The 18,397-nt window shown below is 38.2% G+C and overlaps 1 protein-coding gene across 18 annotated transcripts in view; it reads right to left on the bottom strand.

The window, feature by feature from the left end:
• GPHN (gephyrin) overlaps positions 1-18,397 on the bottom strand; it is a 789,636-nt gene that overhangs the window by 30,229 nt on the left and 741,010 nt on the right. For all 18 annotated transcript variants that reach the window (XM_021004811.2, XM_021004814.2, XM_021004816.2 and 15 more), the window contains one exon: positions 10,768-10,855. In XM_021004811.2, the coding sequence (XP_020860470.1) occupies positions 10,768-10,855 (88 nt within the window). The remainder of the gene's footprint in view (positions 1-10,767; positions 10,856-18,397) is intronic.

Below are 18,397 nucleotides of genomic sequence, written 5' to 3'. Positions count from 1 at the left end.
AAAACAAAATTACATAGTCTCCATATGCTTCCAGTTATTTCACATTGCTCTATCTATGCTCCAGTCAGACTAGACTTCTGATTCTTGCCTCAAGTGGTCATTCAGTGGTCTTCCATGGTTGAAAGGTACTTCCTTCCTTGCCTTTCATTATCTTCCTCTTCCTCCAAAGCTCAGCCCAGGTTCTGCCTTTTTAGTGAAGGCTTCCCTGATCCACTGACTATTGGAACCAATAGTTCTCATCTTCCTGAAACATTCCTACAGCTCTTTGATCTCTTCTTCGCCTTTGATCACTTCCTACCTTATATTATACTTGAGTTCAGGTTGCATACCTTGCTCCTAAACTCCAAGCTTCTTGAGGACAGGGGGTGTTCATTATTTTTGTGTGTGTGTATATGTCCTTGTGCTTTGTATATAGTAGGTGCTTAATGAACAGTAGTTGAATGTAGCCGAGTTAAATTGAATGTTGATTGTTGGTGCTGCAGTGAATATTATAAAGACAGACCACTGTTAAATTTAGGGTGGAGACAAAGTGGAGTGCTCTAGCTGCTCTGTGAATTATCAAGTCTTAGCTGATGTGGTGATTTTGTAGTTCAGAAAAGCAGTTCATTGCACTTTGCTACTTACAAGCTCTGGGATCTGCACATAATAACCCAGAGCAGTAATTCTGCTTCCACTGAGTTGATCAGAGCCCTGATATTTTACAGTTCCCACCAGCCCAAGTACTAATCACAAAGAAAAATATCCTTCTCTCTACCAAAACAAACACCCCTCCCCCACCAAAACCCAAATAAAACCCCAAAGCAATCCGTACTTATAGGCAGCTACTGCTGTTTGTCCTTCATGATTGAAGAGGACCATGACATCAGGAAAGTGATGGGTCCATCGCAAGATACAGATCAGGATGACTGGAGATGGCCAAGGATGCAGTAGGAGATCTTGGCCTTTTTTCTACAGCAGCTAAATACAGCTACGCCATACATAAATACCCTACTAAGAAATATGTCATTTCTGAGGCAGTATGACATATGAGAAAGATTGCCAGATTGGATCCTAGCTCTGCTAGTTATTAGATTATGGAATTATGACTAGAGCTCTTCCCACAGAGTTTTCACTGAGCGCACCTGGGAACTTTGGTGGATATGTGTGGCTCAAAGCTGAAGGGCTCAGTGTTTTGGGATGACTCAGCATTAGTCTCTTTGTTCTCCTCCTTTTCCCTAAAGCTTGCTGGGGATGGAGGGAAGGGGGGTGGAGAGACTTCGTCTAAGTTGCATCAGAGGAGGAGGCAAGATGGTAGAGTAGCAGGAAGAACTATGGTTTTCCACCAAGATAGAGAACATGCATCATAACAATACTTGACGGGGAAATCTGAGGAAAAGTCACTAATTTTATGTTTAAGTTAGCAAAGGGAGACAGACAGAAAAGTCAGTGGACACCAAGGACAGGAATTAGCCAGAAAGGGCTGTACAGAGCATTCCAGTGCAAGAACTGAAAGAGGGCTGAGGCTGTACAACAGGATAAGAAAGGGTCTCAGACACACCTGGAGGGGACCGTCCTTGTGAAGTGTGCAGCAACAGGTGCTAACAGGCAGCTCTGTCACTCACTACTCAGTTGCAGGTCACAGATCCAGGGCAGATTGAGAATGAGACCTGCACTGAGGGATGGTATTTCAGAATAATGGGCCCTAGATTGTATTTATTAAGGAGTAAGTTTAGAAACAATTAGCAGCTTGTGGCTCATACCTTGGAAACAAAGACTGGAGCTGAGTTGAAACTTTAAAACAAAAACACAGGAGTCAAGAAAAACATAAAAAAGTAAGGATAAGCAAACAATCATAAGAGACTAAATAAGGTTAAACTATTTAAATTCTAATATGAGGAGATGCTGAGGCATCCCCTCAGAGCCCTATCATTATCATAAGTCATAGAGTCTAAAAAGACAGAGCACCTGGGTATGGTTCTGTTATGTTTTGAAGAAGAATGCGGGGGGCGGGGGAAGAACCCAGTAAGGGGGAAAAGGAATGGAAGGGTAGGGAAAATTATTTAACATAATCAGTGTATGCCAGTAGAAGACTATATACATGAGGAGGAAAGAGCAGGGGAACAGGCATTACTTGAAAAATAAACTTGTAACTAAGGAAGGTGGATCTTCAAGAGGGGTTTAAAATAAATTCTTTATTTTTTATTTTTCTTTATTATTTATTATTTCTTTTTATTATTCTTTAAATGAATAAGAACTTGTGATCATGCTCTGAATGAGAGAGAGAAGAGGGGCAGAGAAACATAAGCAGACTGCATCAAATCAAAGAAGCCATGCCTTCTCTCTTACCACCATCTTCTTTATAAGGAGTGGGTGGGAAACAGAGAAGGAAAAGGCTAAAGAGAATAAGATGGAGAAATACATCCAATTCATGGTCACAACTATGGATATGAATGGCAAGGACTCATCCACGATACAAAAGATGATAGCAGGATGGGTTAGAAAGCAGAATCCACCAACATGTCATTTACAAGAAACAGACTTATTTCACACAATTAAAAATAAGGGGCTGGAGCAAAATCTAAGAACTTTGATTAATCCAATGACCACATATGATTCCTGAGGTCTGATAATGAAAAATGCTAGCTGTCTCCTGATAGAGGAGTGATGGACTCTGGGTGTAGACATGAGACATAATTTGGACACAATGTGAGAATTTTATTTTTTTTGCTTGAGTAGGCATATGCATTATAAGAGTTTTGTTTTCATTTTTTTTTTCCTGGAGAAGGAGAAAATGGGAGGAAGACAAAATTAATGTACATTAAATGACAAAAAGTGAAATAATAGTTGCATTAAAAAAAAGAGATTTCTCAGAATATGTTTTTAGCATGGGAGATAAGAACAAAAGAAATAATACACAGCAGTATGTGACAAGTACATTAGAAACAATATGAGGTCTATATGAGGTCTGAGAGAATGGAGGTAGGGAAATCAGTTAGTAGGCTAATTACAATGATCTAAGCAGGATATAACAGGGACCTCCTTTAAAACGTAAAAAGCTATATAAAGAAGATGGAAGATGAATACAAAAGCATGGCATGGTCCTGTAAGAACAGTGTCAGAGCACTAAAGATCAGAGGAAGCTGAGTCTGGAAAGAAAAGGCCAAACAAAAATAATGAGATTGGGGATTCAAGTGTTTGGAGGAAAATATGAGGAACAAAAAAGTAATATAACTGTTGTTTCCAGTAGATGGGAAAGTGACAAAAACTGGGGAAGAGGGAGAGCTGCTCAGCTCTTATTTTTCTGGTGTAGAAGACTGGTCTTTACACTGGAAAGGACAGCATAAAAATTAGTAACAAGGAGATGCGATTTGAAATCTACAGAGGGACAGTAAGAGAGGACTTAGCTGTCCTTGAGGAGTTCAGATTATTATAACCTGATGAGCTACATCTTAGGGTAAGATGTAGAAAGAAATGGGACATATTGATGAGCAGTGTCAGTCGTCTTTGAAAGACCACGGAGAAAGGGAGAGGTCCCACAGGATTGGAGAAGGGCAAATGGCTAAGATTCAAAAGGAAAGCATTAACTGGGAAAACATCATTGCACCGAGTTTCTCTGATAAAAGCCACATTTCTAAGATATATAAGAAACTGATTCAAGTTTATTAGAATAAGGGCTATTCCCCAATTGATAAATGACCAATGAATATGAAAAGGCAGTTTTCAAGGGAAGAAACCCAAGGTATTGATAGTCATGTGAAAAAAAATGCTCTAAATCACTATTAAAGAAATGCCAATTTGAACCTGTCAGGTTCAAACCTATTATTTTGGCAAAGTTGATAAAACAGAATAACGACAAATATTGGAGAAGTTGTGGGAGAATGGACACATTGATGCTTTACAGGTGGAATTATGAAATGGTACAACTATTCTGGAAAAGAAATTTTGAATTATAGGTCATTATGCCCTTTGACCTTTGAATCAGTACTACTACTAGGCTTCAAAGAAAGGAAAAGGTCATATATTTTAAAAAAATATTTATAGCAGCCGTTTTTTTGTAGTGGCAAATAACTAGAAACTGTGAGATGCTATATGAATGTAATAGAATACTACTTTGTTGTAAGAAATTAAGAAAGACAATTTCAGAGAAACCTAGGAAGATTTATATGAAATGATGCAGAGTTAAAAAGGCAGAAGCAGTAGAACAATTTATATAATCACATTAAATGTTGTAAAGCTGTACATTTCTGAAAGACTTGAAATCTGATAAATGCAATCAATGATCAACCATGATTCCAGAGGACTAATAATGCAGAATGGGGCCCATCTCATGAAAGAGAGTTGATGGATTAATATAAAAAATGTGAAACACATTTTTGGATGTCAGCAAGGTGGGAATTTGTTTTACTCAACTATGCTTATAAGATATGAGGTTCCTGTATTCCTACATGGCACAGTGTATAGGGTGTTGGGCCTAGAGTCAGGAAGACCTGAGTTCAAATTCAGCCTCAGACACTTAGAAGATATATGATCCTGAGCAAATCACTTAACCTCTGTCTCTCTCATCTGTAAAACTGGGATAAGAATAGCACCTACCTCCCAGGGTTTTTGTGAGGATCCAATGAGATAATAATTGTAAAGCTCTTAGCACTATATAAATGTTAGCCATTATTATTATCATCATTCCAGTGGTTGAGAAGAGGTAGAAGGGAGAAAAAAATTCTTGATTATTGGAAAAAAAAAAGAAATTAAATTTTTTTTTAAAAAAGCAGCATCAGAGAAGACTGGCCACTGATGTAGGAAGGACTACCTACTGAGTAGACTTTAAGGAGTGACCTTGTATGGAGTCATGAAAAATTTGGCAACCGGGGCAGCCGGGTGGCGTAGTGGATAGAGCACCGGCCCTGGATTCAGGAGGACCCGAGTTCAAATCCGAACTCAGACACATAACACTTACTAGCTGTGTGACCCTGGGCAAGTCACTTAATCCCATGGCCTTACAAAAAAAAAAAAAGAAAGAAAAATTTGGTAACAATAAAAGGTTTCTGAACACACAATAACCAAAAATTAATTAAAGATCAAAAGCGTAATGAATCTGAGGTGCTCCTAGTAGCACTTGCCAGTGTGGCATCGTGCAACTTCACTGCAACCTTGGTTCTGAACACAAAGCACGTGCTCTTTGCTCTGCACATGCCATCACGCGACACAACGCCAATGAATGCTGCCTTAAAGTGAAAAGGGGTAATGAGTGAAAACAGCTTGAGAAGCCCAGCTTTCTGAACCTGTCAGAGCCTCTACCTGGATTTCCTGTAGGAGGTGAGATGGTAAACTGCTCACACCTGCCAGCTAACACATTCTGGCCTACATCAGCTGGAGACTTGATCTTAAAACCCTTGTAGACTCTTCTGCTTTGTGTTTCTTTCTTGAGAATATGAAACCAAATGACAAAACTGGGATAGACATTTGCTATCTTAGTGGCAACCTTCTGAGTTTAAGAGGTCAGGGGCTCTGAGGTTTCATCTCTTACAATGTAAATTGGCAAAGATGACAAAAGATTGAAATATTCCATCCAAATATTATGAGGGGTTGTGGGAAGACAGGCACTTCATTTTTAGTGGAGCTGTAACAACCATTTTGGAAAGCAACTGGGAATTATGCAAATAAGGTAACAAAAATGTCCTTTGTCTCAGAGGTTTTATTACTAGATTTTTACCCTAAGGAGGCCACTGATAAAAACATCCCTATCCACACCAAAATGTTTATAGCAGCACTTTTTGTGAAGCAAAGATGGAAACAAAGTAGATACCCACAGATTGTGATACACGAAATGTTGAAAGAAGAGATATGAGAAAATATTCCCACCCTACCCCTTTGAAGAGATGTGAGGACCACAAGTGTTGTACATTACAAATATTTTCAGACCTTTTTTGGGGGCTATATAGATTTTTCCTTTTGTCTTTAAAGAAAACTTTGTGATATGGGATGGCTTTCTAAAAGGGAGATGGGGAGAGATACTGGGGGAAACTATAGTGACGTAAAAAAAACCCAAGTCCATCTATTGGAATACTACTGTGATGAAGAAATGATGTGCTGGTTGATTTTAGAAAAACATGGAAAGACTTGAATAAAATAATGAAAAGTGAAATGAGCAAAATCAAGAGAACGTCATATACAGTAACTGGAAAATTGTTCAAAGAACAACTGAGAATGACCACATTATTCTGAGTATTATAAATAATCAAATCAACTAAAAAAGGCATATCAAGAAAGACACTATGTACCTCCAGAGGAAGAACTGATAACTAGAAGTATGCATAGTATGGTTTTACATATATTTATAAATCTGTGTCAAATAGTGGCTTTCTCTAGTATGGGGTGGGGAGAAAGGGAAGGAGATAGTTTTGAACTGAAAATGTAACCAAAAAAATTAATTTAAAAACACATCAATAAAAATTGATTTTGAATTAAAAAAAAAAAGTCAGCAGCTCCTCCAGGAAGACCTAGGTTCAAATGTGGTCTCTTGACACTTGATACTTATTAGCTGTGTGATCCTGGGCAAGTCACTTAATCCTGATTGCCTCTCAAAAAATAAAAATAAAAATTTAAATTTAAAAAAAAGGAGAAGAGGAAAAAATGACTATGGGCAGAAGGAAAATCCCAACCCCTGGCCTGGCTTACCAAAACATAAGTACTTTGAAGGGAGATAGTGTAGAGCTGAAGAGAAAAATGCTGATTCAGAAATCTTGCGTAATGCTTCATATTTTGATGTTTTAAAGCATCAAACTCCCAGAAGAGTATAACAGTATTTAGAAGTTACTGCTGCTTGTTTAAGTTTTTTGCTAATGTACATGTCTTTTGTGTTTTCTAAGAATTTATTTTGAGCGCTCTCTCTCTCTCTCTCTCTCTGTCCTCCTCTTGCCCTTTGGCTCTGTGCTCCTGGTGGTCCCTCGCCTAAAAAAAAAAAATCAAACAAAAAATTCTAAAACAATGTTTTTTTAGAAAACAGAAAGGGGCAAAAAAAATTTCTTTTGTATGGAAATATAGCTATACAGTGGATAGCTTTTTACTACATACTTGAGACGAGCTCAGGAGCTAAATTCAAGTTTAAGTGATTTTCCCTGGACCCTGGGTAAGGGCATAAAGAGCCAGAGATGGTTTCAGAGCTGAGAGGGCAAGGGCCCCATCCTTCCTGGGCCTAGCAGGACTTCTGTCTGTGTGATTTCACCAATGCAGGCTTGGGTAAATCATTTCACCCATTTTGGTTTTGGTTTTCAAATCTAAATTAGACTCTCTTTACTTCCTGTGTGACTTTGGGCAAGTCCCTTAATGTCCTTGGGCCTCATTTTCCTCATTTACTGTGAAGTAAGGGAGTTTCATTATATGGCTTCTGAGGTCCATGGCAAGTGCAGATTTATGATCTTATGATCTTTAAGGTCTCTTCCACCTCTAAATTATATGATCCTATAGACTAGATCCTATAGATCCTAATAGACTGAATGCTTTGGGAAACATTGATGATATGGATTTTTCTTTCCTCCAACAGAATAAATATAGGTAAAGTTCTTGCTCAAGACACTGAAATAGAGATATTATGCAAAATTAAATATTCACAGGATTCTAGTATGTCTTAAAATAGGATTCTGTCATGCTTTTCTATGAATGAAAAACTCTCTAGTGTTATTAAGAAGTTCCTTTTTCTTTGCTTTATGAGATTGAACAATTTTATTAGTACTCCAAACCGCTCTGATCACTGAAATTTTTCTAACTGAATATAGCTGTAATTCAGTCCTGAGATATTAAAATAATCCATCTCTTCCTTTCCCATGTAGGGAAAACCCAAATGATGCTTATTCTCTTCTCCTAGGTTAATAAATCAATGAACTTGCCTAGTCTAAAAAAAAGGACTGAATGCCCTAAGAGAGGATACAAGTGTGGAATGATGATTTCACCTACACGAGGGAAAACAGTTGTATTTGCCCCAAAAGGTAAGGAAATGGAGGGAAACTATTAAGGAAATAATTTTTATCCAAATGAATTTTTAAAAAATGAGCGGCATGTTATAATCTGGACAGTGTACAATTTTTGTTTTTTTGTTTTTCAAGAATCAAGGTACAGTAGGTGATACAGTGAATAGAGCACAGGCCCTGAAGTCAGGAGAACATGATTTCAAATCCAGCCTCAGCCTGGGACACTTCGTAGCTGTGTGACTTTGGGCAAGTCATTTATCCTGACTGCCTCAAAAAAAAAGTCAGTTGCTAGCCAAGGTTTATATTTGAATAACTATGTATTTCAAAAGTGAAAACCCATAATATACAAGCATTCCATGCAGTGATGTCATCTGTTGATAGCCTCTGGAAAACCTGGTTATCTCCTGAGGCGAGTCTGAGGTTGATAGCCATTAAATGGTTAAAGGATAGAATCTTGTATGACTTTAATATATGTGTGGGTCACACCCTGAGGGGAGTCTTTAAGGTTCCCTTTTGTACTGAAATTCATAAAAGTATCATGGTATAGTGCGGAAAGCACTTACATCTGGAGTTAGACCTGGGTTTGAGTCTTGGCTCTGACACGTTAAGAAGTTAATTCTTGGTAACACCATCCAAATCAATTAACTACTTAGTTTCCTCGCGAATAAAACAAAGATAATGATTCCTTTCTGTGTTAAATGAAAAGCCCTTTATAAGTCTTTAAGCACTCTATAAATTCAAGCTATCATTATCCCTGAAAGGCACATTCAGTAATAGATAGAGACCCAGCTCTGCCATTAGGAAATCTTGCCTCTGACACAGATTGGCTGTGTGACTCTGAGGAATTCACTTAACATTTTCCTGGGAGTTGTGGGGACAGATTCTGTTCTGCCTTGGTAGAGTTTCCTCACTAGGAGCTCCCCATATCAATGACATCACAGGTGCAGGACAAAAAATCATTCTCATTCCAAGCAATAAGCACGTGAGATCTTCAATATTCTTTACCTCTCAGCTGCATGACTTTGGAGTAGCACATGTATAGTTAAAAAAAAAAAGCCAATATCCTTCTCTAATGACTCATTCCTTACTTGTACAACCAGGAGGATAAATGGCAAATGGACCTTCTTTATCCAGATAAAGTATAATAGACCAGAAAATTTGTGTTATAAACTTGTCTGTTGGACATAAGTAATACATTTTGGGATAACAACCACTTATCATCACCCTACCATTAAGTTTATTAGGAGCCATGCATGTGAAACACTGGAAATTTCATTTTTTGTAATTTTAATATTTGTAATACTCCAATAGTGTTCGCTCTAAATAGTAAGAATAATTAAATAGTAAAAATAATAAATACAATCCTCTGTATTCTACCTTCGTGATCTCTGCGGAAGACTACTAGACTTTGCTCTACCTGGGCTAAAGACTATTCTAAAGTTTTAAATGAAAAGTAGCCCAGCAGTCTATCTGGGGAGTTGTGCTTATGGTGTATACCGTACTTGTATTTATCATTTCCACCTCTGTATACTATTCAAAACAGTGATTTTAGTCAAAGAAACTATTCCCTTTGTGATTTTTTGGTAGATGAGAAACTATTCTCAAATATTTTGAAGGTTATTTCTGAAGGGAAAGGCCTGGGATTCTGAGGCTGTTTCCCAGTCTTTGATGGGACCAAGGATTATATTGATGAGAGCAGGCCCACAGCAAAGGGCTTGAAAGAAATCAACTCTGGCTAAAAGAAATCATGCTCTCAGAAAATAAGAAATTGCTATTATAATGAAAAAATTAATACTTGGGGAGCAACATGGCATAGTGAAGAGTCCAAAGAGTCAGAAGGAGTCACAAGACTTGGGTTCAAATACTGATCATGCCACTTACAACCTGTATGACTTTAGCAAAGTCACTTAATCTTGTTTGGTCCCAGTTTCCTCATTTGTAAAATAAGGGGAGTGGGGTGCATCAGATTATTTTTAAGGTCCCTTCTAGCTCTAAGTCTTGGATCCTATGACTTCTTCAGATACACAGTGAAATTAGAACTAAGGATAGGATGGACTTGCAGAACTCTGACAAATGTGGTAAAAGTCAGAGTAAGGCTGGATATACTATTTACTAATATGCTGCTTTTCTGACTTTATATTCAGCAGACATCATGGCATTTGTTAATAAGTATATTTCAGATATGACAGTGAACCAGATGATTCTAAATTTTTCCAACTGGGATATTATGGTACTACACGGAAAATACCTGTAATCTGTAATCAGGAGCTTATACTCTTTTAAACCAAAAATTGCTTCCATTTTTTGAAGTGATCAAAAATACTTCCTTGTATTTCAACTACAGATTGGAGTACAATCAATCAGACCTGGGGAGCCAAGTGCTTTTAGTACAACTTTAGAGATACTAAGGACCCAACTGGGTTAGGGCTATGGTAAGCCTTGGGATTCTGTTGCTGCTTTGGGCAGGGTGATCTATATCGCATTAGTATAACAGACTTGCATAAATTGATTTGGAGTTCTTTCTCGAGAGTACAGACTATCTGTGGGGATGGTCCTGGAGAAGCATAGTAAAGTCAAGGTAAAAATTTTAAAAAATCTGATAGGAGCTGTAAAACTACCTATTTTGGATTACCACTTGGGTTTGGGCCCAAATGGATCTTCTGCCCACCTAAACTCAATAGCTCTCAGTAGCACTGAAGGTGCCCTAGATTTTGGGGTAATGGACGAAGGCTACGTGAGGGCCTTGTCAGATGCCAGGGCAATAAAAAACAGAATGACCATATGCCAGTGAGTTATGACGGGGGCATGAGTCCCCTTTCCATACCTTTTCCCCCATGGATACACCCCCTGATGTGATGATGACATCTGCACGACTGGTACCTTCATTCAAGGCATTAAGTAAGTCATCTGGGCTGTAAGAAAATTAAAAGAAATTAACATATAGAAAAAAAAGATACAGCTATAGTACAAACTTAAAATAAACCATTTTATTCTTTGAGTGAGCACTGAGCACCAAGGACAGCATTACTAGGCACTGAAGGGCATATACAAAAATATATATATGCATACACACACAAGTACATACATAAGCATAAGAGCTGGTCCCTAACATTCACAAGTTTTTAATTTGGTTGAGGAAAAAAAGATCTACTCAAATGACAGTTGTGTGCAGGCATTATAGAATTAAGTTCCAAAATGAGTTATATATAGATATAAATGATAGTGATGTTAAGGAAGACATTATGGAAGAGGTAGGCCTTGAAGTAAAGGGAAGGCTGGACATAAGAGAAGGGACAATGCTGTTCCTAGTACTAGAACTGTCATGAGTAAAAGCTTAGAGCTATTACTAAGACAGGAGTGTTTGCAGCCTGTGACTGCATAAACTCCCACGGATTTAATTATCATTTCTATGCATATCATTCCCAGATCTAGTTATCTAGAGAGTCTGGATATAGTAGACATTTTAAACAGAATGCCACATAGACAACTTAAGCCCAACATGTCCAAAAGAGAACTCAATACATTTTCCCACCAAATAAACACTTCTTCTAAACTTCCCTATTTTTGTTGAAGGTATTGCTTTTCTTCCAATCTCCCAGGTCTGTAATCTTGTAAGACCAAGGTGTTAACTTTGACTCCTTGTTCTCTCACAGCATATATCTAATGACGTTTCTAGCTTGAGGTCATCTCTTACATCTATATCCTCCTCTCCATTCACACAGCCACCACTCCAGTTCAGGCTCTGATCACTCCTCACCTGGATTACTCCAATCGCCTCCTAATTGCTTCTCCCTGTCTGAAGTCTCTTCCCTACTTGAGTGGGGAAGCTTCATACAGTGGCCAAAATGATCTTCCTTAAAAGAAGATCTGACCACAGATCTAATAATCACTTCCTTTTGTCTTTAGGATCAACAGATTCTTCTGTTGAGTTTTTAAAGCTCTTCCCATCTTGGTCCCAATCTATCTTTTCATCCTTGTCTCCTTCCCACGACCAGTCCCCCAGTCTAGTCAGCACTACATTCCTGTCTCTTGTGCTCAGCCCAGAGCCTGGCATGTACTAGGTACTTAATAAATGCTTGTCAGTTGATTTCCTCCCAAACCAACCTCTCTATTCTAGTCGCTCAGAGTCATACCTCCACGTCCTCCTCAGCTCCTCACTTTCATTTATCTCACATGTGTAATCAATCAGTTGTTGTCTCCCCATGACATCGTAAGCTATTGGAGAGGAAGGACTGTCTTTTGCTGCTTTTTGTGTCCCCATCACTTAGCACAGTGCCTGTCATGGAGTAGGCACTTAATAAATGTTTATTGAACAACATCCAAGACAGTTCCAAATGACTCATGATGAAACGCCGCTATCCATCTCCAGATGAACTCTGAGTGCAGGTTGAAGCACACTGTTTTTAACCTTCCTTTTTTTTTTTGTGCAACACATGTCTAATATGGAAATGTTTTATATGACTTAAAAATCAATAAACAAGCATTTATTTAAAAAATGTTTATTGATTGATTGCCAAATCTTATCCTTTCTACTTCCACATTGATTCCCTTCTTTCTTTCAAAACAACTATGACTAATTCAGGCCCTCATCAACCTTTGCCCTAACACTTCTATTCACTGAGCTTCCTTTCTGCCTCAAGTTTCTTTTCACTCCAATCCATACTCCACATAGCTGCCAGATTGACTTTCCAAAATGTTTTAAGTTTGACCATGTAACTCCCTGTCTCAGTAAAAGTCAGTACAAACTCCTCTGCAAACTGGCCTTTCTCTTCCTCATATATGATACTCCACCGTGGAAGCATACTCACCTTCCCCACCACTCCACCTCCCGCCCCATTCCCTCTTTTAGACATACTAACGTCACTAGGCCTTATCTGCGATGCCCACCACCCCTGCTTCTTAGAATCCTGCATCTCCTTCCAGATTTGGCTCAGGTCCCACCTCCAACACCAGGCCTCACCGTGTAATCAATTCACTTAGTCCCACCCCTCGCCCCCAATAGCCTCCTATCTATGTTGTACTTTTTGTCTTCTATGTGATGCATATGCATACATATATATATGCTGCTTCCCCTGATAAAACAAGTGGTTTCTTGAGACCAGGGATTGTTTCACTTTTGTCTTTGTATTCCCAACATCTAGCACAGTGTTTAACCCATAGTAGGCCTTCAATAAATATTCACTGATTGAGACAGGCCTGGCTAAAGTGAAAGACTCAAGACAGACAGAAATAGGGTGTGGGTAGAGAGGCAAGATAGACATGGGTTGTGCAACAATTTGAATGTCAAGCTGAGGAAGCAGTTCTCTTGTCTACAGGCAATGGAAAGTCATGAGAGTTTTGGGTTTTTTTTTTTTAAGCAAAGGAGTTACACGACTAAATCTGTATTTTAAAAAAAGACTAATCTAGTAGTGATAGTAAGTACAGATCGGAATGTTTTTCCTTGGATTCAGGTAACAGGGAATAGTTAGGAGGTCTATTAAAATAGTTTAGGAATGAGATGACTAGGGCTGGCTTAGTTATAGTGCTGGTAATGGTAACTCAAATAAAGGGTTATATGTAAGAGATATTCAGAGGAATTAGCACATTCAGGACACTGGGTTTGGAGCAGAGAGAACTGGGTTAGAATCCCTGCTCTAATATTTACTAGTCACACGACCATGGCCAAGTCACTTCTCTCTGAGCTCCTTCATCTGCAAAATGGGAATAACAATATTCACACAGTACTTATCTCACAGGGATGGGGCAGGAAGGGCGGGGGGGGGGGGGGGGAAGGGAGGGAATGGACCCAGACCTGTGAGATCATTGTTATAGAGAACTTCTGCTCAGGAAATGCTTTCTACCACAGAAAAGAAGCATCTGCTCGGTAATTTAGAGTCTTGGTTGCTTGGGGGCACTCAGAGGTTAAGTGAATTACCCAAGGACCCAAAACGAGCATGTGGAAGAGATGGGATTCCAATTCAGGTCTTCCTGACTCTGAGGTTACCTCTCTATCCACACATCAGGCTGCAGAGCCTTTTGGAGCTTAGGAGTTACACGTGTGAGTTGTTATGATCATTTTTCCATTATTACTATTGTGGAAGCACACTAAGGTCCTCCACTTCCCACCCCTGATCCCTCTTTTGGAAATACGAAAAAAACACCAGTGTTAAGAACTGGAAAAAGAATGAAAAGAAGTTAAGGCAGTTTAATGTGGCACAGTACAGACATGAAACTTAATTAAGAGACAATAAGAAATGTTTATAAAGATTACCTCAGAAGTAGAAAATTAAAAAATGCAATTTTGCTAACAACAAACATTAACTGATTCAGAGACAGTGACTCCAAATTCTGACTCATCCACAGAAGCAAGGCAAAACCCCAAACCCTTCACTTCAAAAGGGACCGACGCAAGATCTTCATTTTTGTGTCAGCGATGGTAATTTACAGTAAGAGCCAACTAAAACGCAGCAGAAAAAGAGAGAAAAGCCCAGATTGCCAAAATTATAACAAATTTAAAGAAGTTTTATACTTGAGGATTTAAGAGAACAGAGACAGATAGAGACTACCATGAGACCGGAGATTACCACCTGAAAAAATGCTGAATTTTAAAAGTGAAGTAGCTTACTCACAACAGGGAAACATCTCTTATCACTCAAGAAATTCACAAAGAATTCCAGAGACAAATGGGCCATGGAGGGACTCTGGGACCTGATATGAGGACCCTGGGAAGGATACATCTGGTATTGCATCGGCTCTTTCAGATACTTGATTCTTTGGAAAACCAATGGGGGTGGGTGTGGGGCGGGGGAATTAAGTACCTGAGACAGTCTAATCTAGTTTAATGGAAAAATTTCAGCATCTGGTAGGGAAAGGAATTGTTGAACTTTCTGGCTTTTATAATCATTCAGTCATAGTAGGCAAAAAAAATTACAGGGAGAATATAGTTGCAGTACATGATAAGATTTGTTGGGTTGGAGAATGTATACTCTTCTGAACAAACAGTATATAGATTCAGAATGTCGATTCTGTTATAAATATGGCTAAAGGGATCATATGACTGTCTACTGATTATCTGAGCAGCAGAAGAATATTATCTTAAAGTTCCAATTACCCTGGAATTGGGCCACCTTGATCCTAGATAGCTTTATTAATCCTAACAGCCTTCTGGCCACTATTCAGCAAATTAAAGGCTGGAGACTTTGACTCTGAACACTGCCTCCACTTACTGTGTTGCTTTCTACACCCCAGCTCATACAGCCTGCTATTCAAGGTAGTGCTCTCAAACACAGTATGCTATTTGGTATACTGTTATAGCATATGGAATGGTTCTTTTCTTTAGTTTATTGTTTTGATGTATCTGATATATTTAAGTAAAATGAAAAGAGATCCTTATTTATAATGAACCGTGAGTTGTATATGTCACCACTGATCAGCAGGCGTAAAATGAGATTCTCGATCAGACCTGCACAACTTGGCAGTGGGTAGGGGCCAAAATTAAAATAGGCTAGACTTCTTTGGCCTGCAGACAGGTTAGACTAGAGACAGACTGACAATAGCTGGTTGCTGTGGGTCATGTGACTAACACGAGAGTATGCAGTGGCAACCCTACATTTTTCACAGGCTGCCCAAAATCCTTTGGCCGGCCACAAGCAGCCTGTGGCCTATGTGATATACAGCCCTGTTCTAGATTAATAAACATTAATTAAGCTGTATCTGTTTGTGCTGAACACAATAGGGGGGAATGCGGAAACACCCTAAAATTTCCTTTTTTCCCCTCATTTCTTTTTTACAGAAATAGGAAGAAATAATTTTTACTCATATTCTATTCTGAAGCCTTTGGATTCAACTGAATAAAATAAACCTTATCAGTACTTAATCAAATGCCAAGAAGCCAGTATCCTAGCCTAAAAAATTTTTGTAACTTCTCAAAGGCCTAATCAGTTTCTAAAGGTAAACTAAGTCAAGCAAGAACTCTGATCTACCTGAAAACAGAATTATGCTGGTGACTAGACAAAGGCAGAAATCCTTTTGACTAATCCAGAAGTTCCCAAATTATTTGGCTTACTGCCCCCTTTTCAAAATAAAAAAATTATTCAGTGCCCTCCTAGAAATCAATCTACTTTTTTTAACCCTTTAACAGTTTTTTGAAATTAGCATCATTTCAAAAAAATTTTACAAAAGATTTTTAAAAATTATGCATCTTAAATTTAATAATTTATTGTAAATTTGTGGTTTTTTTCCTGCATTGAAATTTTGATGACACAATATTGCATCATGTAACTGTATAGTATCATATTGTAAACAAGTCATTACATGCCCATATTCCTGCTGATGCATGCTGGACTTCCCTACAATTGCCTGCCAATACTTGCTTGTTAAGAGCTCTCAGTGGACTTGACCACTGATTGGTTATAACTTGCATTTTGTGTGTTTATTTGGAAAATAATGTAATTAGTGTGACTTTAACTCTGTTAAACCATTCGAACATGTTTCATTTGTTGTGTTTCAAAATTTTCTTCTCTTCTTTCCTTATGCTTCCATCACCCCTTATTTTTATTCAACACCTCTCAACTGCACCCGAGGCTATAAATACCCTCCTGGATCGTTCCAGAGCCCCCCAGGGGACGGTATCACCCACTTTGTGAACCTCTGGCACTAATCCAATTAAGAGTAATCCTTCCCATGCCTTGACTTTATTAGGAAAATGGTTCTCCAGGGGGTGCAAACGTTTTAAATTACTATTATTTTGTTTGATAAATCAGTAATTGTTAATTGAACTCTAATCCCTTGTTAAATCTTGATTGGAGAGTTTTGTCTGTTTCTGAATAGCGTAAAATGTATGCAGACCTTGCTCAGGCAGCCACTTTCAATTGACAGGGTAGCTTTGCCATTTGAATCTCCAAGTAGCAATGCTTGTAAATACACACACACACACACACACACACACACACAATATACATACACACACACACACACACATATATATGTGTGTGTGTGTATATATATATATATGTATATATATATATATATATATGTATATATATATATATATAAAATGTCTCTGACAGATCTGAATCCTAAAATGAAGAGGACTAATGCCCTCCCCCACCCTCCCATTATGTGAGGAAGTAGAAATAAAATAAATACTTTAAAATTGGGAAGAAATAAAAACTATAAGCTTGGGAAGAGCACTGGAACCTGAGCAAACACACACAAAAGAGATTTGTGCTGCTAAGACAAATTTAAAGGTGCTCAGGGATCAATGTTCAAGACAGCTCATAGAAGGGAAAATTCCAAGATAATGGAAAAGGTAATAGGCAATACCATTAGGAACAAGAACCAGCTTAGAAGGCCTACTTTCTTCTTTCTAACTTATCTTTATGAGAATAAATCTTTATATGAATTGAAATTATCCATCAAGACCACATGAGGATGGAACTTGCAGCTTTTTTGTAGAAAATTTTCTGTGGTAGGTAACAAAACAGCCATATAATTCACTGAAAAGTATAAAAAACATAAGATCTTGCTGTCTATTTTTAATTATTAAAAAAGTTTGATTCAGTAAAACAAAATATTGTATAAATGGCTCTTTTCAAACAGGATAAGGACAGGTAGGTGGCACAGTGGGTACAGTGCTGGGCCTGGAGTTAGGAAGACTCATCTTCCTGAGTTCAAATCTGGCCTCAGACACTTATTAACTATATGGCCCTGGGTAAGTCACTTAACTCTCTTTGTCTCAGTTTCCTCATCTTTCAAATGAGCTGGAGAAGGATTCAGTATCCTTGCCAAGAAAACCTTAAATGAAGTCACTAAGAGTCAGACACTACCGAAAAAACAAGATGCTTCCCAAGTCATGTTGAAATCATAAAAGATTAAATGACTCTTCTCCCCCACCCCAAGTATCAACAGCAAATAAGTCATAAAACATAGGTAGTTTCTCTTGCCTGGAATATACTTCAACATCTTTCCTGCCTCTTAGAATCTCCCTCTTTTTTCAAAGCACAGCTAAGGTATCCACTTACCAAGGCCTTTCCTGATCCCTTCAGTTATTCGTGCTCTATCCCTCTTGAAATTTCTTGTACATTGTATTTTCTTATCTGTGTACATTTTGTATGCCTCCAACTGAATGTAAACTTATTAAGACTAGGGACATTTTCATTTTTGTCTTTCAATCTCCAGAACCTAAAGCAGGGCTTTACACACAGTACATATTTAACAAATATCTGCTAAATTGAATTGAAAACAGACATACATGAGTGTCATGGAAGATGTCCTACAAAAAGTATAAAAAGAAGGCTTCCTCATGGACAGTGAAGTTCTTCAAATGTTTCTATTCACATGTGTTGTTCAGGTGTTTTCAGTCTTGTCTGACTCTTTGTGACTCCATTTGGGTTTTTCTGGGTGAAGATATTAGAGTGGTTTGCCATTTCCTTCTCCAGCTCATTTTACAGATCAGGAAACTGAGGTAAACAGGG

The sequence above is a fragment of the Phascolarctos cinereus genome, unplaced genomic scaffold, assembly GCF_003287225.1.
Source record: "Phascolarctos cinereus isolate Bilbo 61053 unplaced genomic scaffold, phaCin_HiC Scaffold_3;HRSCAF=262, whole genome shotgun sequence".
Lineage (NCBI taxonomy): Eukaryota > Metazoa > Chordata > Mammalia > Diprotodontia > Phascolarctidae > Phascolarctos > Phascolarctos cinereus.
Note: the sequence above shows the minus strand (reverse complement) of the source record. Positions and strands in the feature narration are given on the sequence as shown.